The following is a 7,237-nucleotide window of genomic DNA, read 5'->3' as shown; positions in this document are numbered from 1 at the left end:
CCTTCCTTAGCAGAGACCTGTCCTTTCAAACCAGGGAGGGGAACGGAGCTGGAAAAGAGCTGGAGCCCCAGGAGAGGCTGAGGGAGCTGGGATTGTTCAGCCTGGAGCAGCCTTGGGGTGACCTGTGCCCTTCCAGTTCATGAGGGGACCTTACAGGAAGGATGGAGAGGGGCTGTCTACAAGGATCTGGAGAGACAGGACAAGGGGCAATGGCTTCAAGTTGACAAAGGACGTTTAGATGGGATATTAGGATGAAATTATGGGATATTAGGATGAAATTCCTCCTTGAGATGGTGGTGCAGCCATGCAGCCAGGTTGCCCAGAACAGCTGTTGTATCCCTGACATGTCCAAAGCCAGGTTAGACAGGGCTTAGAGAAAGCTGAGGTAGTGGAAGGTGTCCCTGCCGAGAGCAGGGGGTTGGAATGGAATGAGGTGCTCTGTAATGTCCTCTCCCACCCAGAGCATTCCAGGACTCCATAGTCCCGGGATCGCCTCAGCCGCCTCGCCCCGCCCGCTGCGTTTTGGCGCCAAAACCCCTGAGCCGCCGCCTTCGGGAGCTCGCGAGACTCGGGGCTCTCGCGGGACCCGGCGCGCGCGGGGGCGGCCCCGGCCCCTCAGCCCGGCCCCGCTCCGGCCGGAGCCGCTCCTGAAGCGGAGAAGCAGAGAAACAGAGCTTCGCCTGCTACTGCCTCAGCCCGGGGCCGCTCCGGAGAGCGCTCCTGAGACAGAGGGACAGAGCCATTCCTGCCACCGCCTCAGCTGCCATCGCCTCAGGCCAGCCCCGCTCCAGAGACCGCTCCTGAAACAGAGGAACCGAGCCATTCCTGCCGCCGCCTCAGCCCAGCCCGCTCCGGCCGGGGGCTCTGGGTCAGCTGCACTGGAGCAGCCGGGAAAGGGGACTGCTCCTCCTCCAGAGCGCGTTTCGGAGTGGGTGAGCGCGCTGTAAATTTGGGGAATTGCCACTCCGCCCCCCGAGGCTTTGGTGGGGGATGTGAGTGCCACGCGGCTCCATGGATAAGCGCTGTGGTCAGCAATCCACTTATTTTGGTTAATTCCTGCCACTCCCAAGTAACTTGACGAGTTGGAACATCACAAACCCTTGTTTTATTCGGCTCAGCAAGACTGGGTTGTGTTATCCTCTGTATGGTATCTGCTGTTTAATTTGTATGACGATCTGGTTGGCAGACCTTTTCCTGAAAAAGCTGTACATGTTGTATATAATTGACGTTTATCCGCTTCTGTGGCAGCCTCGCTGCTGCTCTTTAAACGCTTTTGTTGTTTTCTGCAGGAGGGGAAAAAGGCTTCTTTGTGGCAATGCTAGATCCTTTAGAGAACAACTTGTTTGATCTTCCTGATTATGAGAACACAGAAGACGAAACATTCCCACCTCTTCCACCTCCCGCCTCTCCAGGGAGAGACGATGCAGAGTGGGCTCAGGCTAATGGAGGTGAGCACCCGGGACCCCTAAAAGTCCCATTCTAATGCTGTGCAGTCGAAATTAGTGGTGTTGGACTTCGGTGCATTAAAATAGGCGGAAAACAAACTGTAAATTTAAATTGTTAATCACGAGATGCTTTCCAGCTTGTGGGAAAACTTTATTTTTGTGGAATCCATGGAAATTTGTGCAGAAAGGAATCTTCATTAAACTCTAGCTCTTCTGACAAAATGTTTCTACAAATAATTGTACAGCAGTGATCTATAGTTACTCTTTATGACTTGGCTTTTCGAAGAGATAAAAGTATTGGATGCACTCTCAATGCACTTATCAGAAATATGAGTAGAAACTTAAAATGTACACAATACAATCCTAGATGATGGCAATTGTTTGAATACTTAAATGATGCTGTTTTCTTCTCCAGATCCAGATGGAAACCAGCAGTCCCAACCAAAGGATTCTGCTGTGACCACACAAAAGGCAGTAAAAAGACCAAGGCCTAGATTAGATGCCCAAAGGTAACTTTATACAGAGTATTTCTTTGTGTGCTAAGTTTGATGTAGGGCTGTGGGAGAAAATGATTAAGGTACCTCTAAAACTGGTGTGAGTTCTTTATAATCAACAGAAAGAATCCAAGCTTTAGGTTGTTTCAAGCAAAGTGAGTGTTTTTTCTTTGTTTGGTTTTTTTTTTTTTCTTGTTAATTGAAAGAAGCAAGTGGGTATCAAATAACTCCCCCATTTCCTATTCCCAGATTAACTTCAGAAAGAGGGCTCCCAGCTCTGAGACACATGTTTGACAACGTCAAGTTCAAGGGCAAAGGGCACGAGGTAAGAGCTGGTGAGCTTTGTTTTGTTTCCTGGGAGGTGAATGTAGGTTTGCTGGAGTGCTGCCCATGTGATATGGGGAGGAGCATTGATAGGACTCTTGCTGGCCAGTTTTCCAGCAGTACCTGACAAGCCCTGATGGAGTTTGGAGCTGCAAATTTTAAAACAAACATGAAATGCTTTAAAAAAAATCCATATTTTGATGATAGAATTCTTTTCCTCAACTCTAAAAGTAGAATATCCCATCTGTGACTCTTGTATTGTCCATACTAGCAGGGTTTTGAATCCCAAGGTTTTTAAAAAAAAGTGTGACATAGCACTTGAGCAAAGAGAAAGCAGGACTTCCTCTACAAGCTTTCTTATTGTTTTGGGTGCACTTCAACATGCAGAGCTTACTTTCCTTTACATACCATTCTAGAGTTGGTTGTAGACAGGGGAGGGTCGGTCTCTTCTCCCAAGCAGCAAACAGTAGGACAAGAGGAAACAGCCTCACGTTGTGCTAAGGGAGGTTTAGGTTGGTTGTTAGGGGAGATTTCTTCACCAGCAGTGTTGTCCAGCCCTGGGCAGCCTGTGCTGTGGAGTCAGCATCTCCAGAGAGATTTAAAAGACCTCCAAATGTGACACTTGGGGACATGTTTTACTGGTGGCCTTGGCAGTGCTGGGGCTGTGGCTGGACTCGGTGATCTTCGAGGACTTTTCCAACCCAAACAATTCCATGATTCTCCTGGCACACTTCAAGAACACCTGTGCATCTCTGGTTTGTGTTCTCATTACCACTGGAGCACCCAGGAACTGGGCAGTAGTGCTGAAACGTGCAAAAACCTTTCCTAGATCAGCCTAATTTGATGTATCTGCATTCTAAACATCAGGAGCAGTGCCAGCTATGCCCCTGTGCATTTATTTCAGCCTGAGTCAGCCCTGGTTGTTTAAGGACAGTGCTTCAGGACCTGTGTAAGAGCAGATGTTTTACAGGATATGCAGATGCTCCCCTGGACTTGTGTCAGTGCTGTTCTCACAGCCTGAGCCTCCACTGACATGGCTGTGGGAGGAGGAAGGAAAGGTTCCCCCCACGTTGGTTCTGCTGACGTTTTGCAGAGACTGTCAGGCTGCAGATGCTCCATGTGTTCAGGAACTGCTGCCCCATTGCCCTCTGCAGTCTCCCCTCTCTGTCAGCTTTAGCAGCTGGGTGTTGTCTTTCCTGCTCCAGGCAGAGGACCTGAAGACTCTGATCCAACACATGGAGCACTGGGCTCACAGACTGTTCCCAAAACTGCAGTTTGAGGATTTTATTGACGTAGTGGAGTCCTTGGGAAACAAAAAGGAAGTTCAGGTATGTATTTCTGTCAGCTCTTCATGGTGTTTGGAATAGTGCAAGAGGTAGGTCTAGGGGATCAATTATGCAGCAAAAGAGGATTTAGGTTGTGCATACTGCTCAGAAGTGTAATGTTATTTAAATAAATTTCTCTCAATTTAGAGCTTTGTCTAGTATTTATGTTTATATTTAGATACAACCTTTCTCTATTTGAAATAATCCTCCAGAGAATTGGCTTCAGCATTTTCAGGCCATCTTTAACCACAGCCAAGTTGCTTAACCAGCTGGAACTGGTTAGGGCTTTGGCTTTTGTTTGGTTGATTTTTAATGTTTGAACCTGCAAAAGACGACTGATAAAGAATTCAGCTTCACCTGGCTGGGTGATAGGTGAAGGACTGGGAAGATGATCCCAGCACTGAAGGTCTGTGTGTCAAATAGACATGAAGTGAGAATATTTTTTCAGAGTAACAAAGTGTAAAATTGCTGTGGTTTTCCCATGCTCCCAAAGTTGAACATAAAAACCTGCTGCAGATGAAACACCAGTCTTTTAATGTCCCACCTGCAGACCTGCCTCAAGCGGATTAGACTTGATCTTCCTATTTTACATGAAGACTTCAAAAATAGTGAAGGTATGCTCTCTTTGCTATTTGTTCAGTTCTTCAGTGCTTAAGATTATTTATTTCCCTTCCTACTGCCCAGAAGTGAATGATCATGATAGGCTTTTCCAGTGTAGAAGAAATTGTTGAGAGGTCTCTGCTTTAAAACCAGGCGTCTGTGAGTCTTATGATGACACAACTGAACTGGTACTTGACCATATATGTGTAAAAGTAAATAAAATTGCATGGTCTGCTGAAAGGAAATAGAAAATGGGATTAACCAGCACTGTTAGAAATATTCTTCCAAAAAACCCCTAAACGTGCAATTACTGAGCACACAGGTTTGTGTTGCACTCTCACATGAGTGCAGTCTGGAGAGCTCTTGGATCCTGTTAAAGCAAGAATCACCAACTCATGCTGATTATTGTGTGAGGAGTTGCAGTGCAGTCAGGGGCTGGTGGCCCTCATAGGCAGAGTGCCTGCTCATGCTGGGGGCACTGCTGTGTCTGTCAGAGCTGGCACACAGCTCTGGGAGAATTCCTTCTGCCAGGAGGATCAAAACCCAGCACCGAGGACCTAAGGCAAGAGTCTCCTCCAATCAGATAGAAGATTAGACAAAACCAGTTTTTTAATTAAAGACAAAGTAGAATTCACATGGTAGTTTGTAAGAAACTTCAGCAGCAGAAAGGAGGGAATTTCATTGTCATTCCTAAGGATCTGTGCAGGGTTTTGCATTTCTACTGTCAGTCTCTCTTGAGAGCATTATCTGCCCACTGTCCCATTTGTCTCCACGTGAACCTCAGCCTCCAGCCCAGGCAGTGCTTGGGAGTGGTGGTGTGGATCAGTTGTGAGTGCAAACAGCTGGCCTGGGCTTTGGGGTGCCCTCGGGGCAGTGGTGACACGTGGCTGCCTTCCCTGCTGCTGCAGTGTGAGAGCTGCACTGCAGCCAGAGGCAGCCACGGACAGCAACACGAGTGGTTCCTGCCGACAGCGTCCGCAGAGAGATGCGATTGTTCTGTGCGATGGTTCCACACACTGCCCTGCCAGCCTGCAGGGAGCCCAGCTGCTCTCACCTGGGGGACTGTGTGAAACACAGCCTCAGGCTGGGCTGTTGTATTAACAACCCAACCTTTTTGTCAGCTCTCCTTTCTATTCACGGGCTTAAAGTGGTGCAGAGGCCTTGGGTGCTCTGCTGCTCTGTGGGTGGGTGAAGTTTGTCTGGCTGAACTGCCTCCACTTTGCATGTTTGAGTGCTGGCAGATGAGTAAATATCTCTGTAATAGAGCACACTGAATTCAGAACTGAGTACTCAATGTGTTCAGACTTCTGATTCACAGAATTTAGGATTGGTGTGGGTGGGAAGGGACCTTAAAACCCATCCTGTTCCATCCCCTGCCATCCTCACGTTCAATTAGTGTCATACAGCCTGGCCTTGAAAGGTTGGAATTCCTGTAGGACTCCTGCCACTTTCTAAAGGACTGTTTTATTAGTAGTGTTGGGAGGAAAATGACCTGGCCCTAAGGATTGCCTGGATTTCCTGTCCCTTTTGACCCTTCAAGCTGATGTTGCTAACTCAGTACACAGAGCTGTGCCTCTGCACTCAGGCATTGATTGTTGTGTGTGTGAGCTCTGAGCACTTGTGCCCTTTGAATATTGGGGATGTGGGCCTAGGCAGAAAATTTCCCATTAAAATTAAATTATGGAATGAGCTTCAGCTGTCAATACAAAATATCGAACACAGAAATGCTTTCAGAATATTCTTTTGACTGATGTGTTGTGGATCTCTGTGGGTTTAAAGTGTTGATTCTGCCCCTCTTCCCCGTGCCACCCCTCCTGTTTAAGCAGAAGGAGAAGGGGCAAGCAATGGGCTGGATGCAGCTGCTGAAGATGCACATCCCCACTGTGGCAGTGCAGAGGAGCTGATTTCCCTGCCTGGGCCGAGTCTGACGGAGGAGCAGCAGGAGCGGATGAAGAAGAACCGGCAGCTGGCCCTGGAGCGGAGGCAGGCGCGGCTGCAGGGCCTCAGCCAGTCCCAGCACCAGGGTAAGGACCCCATTGCTGTGGGAACAGGGAGGGCAGGGGCCTGAGCTGCTGCTCACGGCCCTGATGGCTTTCCTAGGAAGTGCTGCAATGTGCAACTCTCACATTTCAACAGTTTTCCTGTAGCTAAACTCCCTGGTGCTTGTACCAAGCTGTGACAGCTTTGTCTCTGGTGAAGTGCAACTCTTATCTCTGAGCTGCCTTTGCCACAGCCTGGGATTCCGGTGATGGAAGCATCAGTTGAACACAGCAATGGTATCTTATCTGCTCATGGTTTTTCTTTTTTTTCCCAACAGAGCTCCCCAGCAGTTATTCAGAAGAGGAGTTTGACAGCCCAGTTGCTCAGGATCCCCCTGACCTCACTGAAGACACTCAGGTTCCTGCAGCCAAGGATGCTCCCACAGAAGAAGATGGAGATGATGAATTGGGACGTGCCAGGGAAGAGCAGTAGCTCCCCACACCGTGAATGCCTTTCTTGACCAAAAGACCCCCCTGCTTTAAGTACTGTCATTATACTGAAACGTTGCTGGCTCTTGGCACTCCAGAAGCTTCAGGGAAGTGTTTCCCATGGCGGCACTGAAGGACAGAACGCTTCCCTGGAAGCTGCAGAGGAGCAGCTCCATATACCAGGAAACAGAACAAAGTTCTTCAGCTGCACTTGAGCCATCTTTTCCACCTCCCAGAACGTTTTCTAGGAAATGTTTGAGTTTTTGGACCTATTTGAATAGAGTTTATAATTTATCTTAATGAACTGGGATGTTAATGGATTAAGTTGCTATTAAAGGTGTGTTTGGGTTTTTTTAAGAGGTCTTTTAACGGGGGTGCTGTTTTTTTTTTTAACTGCTTATCCATTACTTATATATTTTTAATATAAAATGGAAGCTATTATCAAACCTGAAATTCTTGTATGAGGCTGCTACAAGGCCGGGGCTCCCACACTTCCCCTTCTCTCCCCAGACAAGCACCTCCCCTCAGGGAATGAGACCTTCCTTCTCCTGATCCTGCTCTGCTTGAGCCTCTGCTTCATT

General features: G+C 48.1%; 1 protein-coding gene and 1 non-coding gene across 5 annotated transcripts; both read left to right on the top strand.

The window, feature by feature from the left end:
* The first annotated feature begins 725 nt into the window (after positions 1-725).
* On the top strand, positions 726-7,017 carry TIPIN (TIMELESS interacting protein). 4 transcript variants are annotated; one of them, XM_036389494.2, is made up of 8 exons: positions 726-932; positions 1,290-1,448; positions 1,861-1,954; positions 2,189-2,264; positions 3,469-3,591; positions 4,139-4,202; positions 6,015-6,212; positions 6,506-7,017. In XM_036389494.2, the coding sequence occupies exons 2-8, from the start codon at positions 1,316-1,318 to the stop codon at positions 6,658-6,660; spliced, it is 843 nt and encodes a 280-aa protein (XP_036245387.1). In that variant the 5' UTR covers positions 726-932; positions 1,290-1,315; the 3' UTR covers positions 6,661-7,017. The 4 variants fall into 4 exon arrangements, with proteins under 4 accessions (XP_036245387.1, XP_036245385.1, XP_054372213.1 ...); XM_036389492.2 differs by having other exon boundaries at positions 6,012-6,212; XM_054516238.1 differs by having other exon boundaries at positions 830-932; positions 1,867-1,954.
* On the top strand, positions 5,072-5,206 carry LOC118691012 (small Cajal body-specific RNA 14). The gene has a single exon (XR_004980939.1). It is a non-coding gene; the product is annotated as a small Cajal body-specific RNA 14 (non-coding RNA).
* Positions 7,018-7,237: the final 220 nt, after the last annotated feature.

This window comes from Molothrus ater, chromosome 13, assembly GCF_012460135.2.
Source record: "Molothrus ater isolate BHLD 08-10-18 breed brown headed cowbird chromosome 13, BPBGC_Mater_1.1, whole genome shotgun sequence".
Lineage (NCBI taxonomy): Eukaryota > Metazoa > Chordata > Aves > Passeriformes > Icteridae > Molothrus > Molothrus ater.
This window is presented reverse-complemented; position numbering and strand designations above follow the sequence as displayed.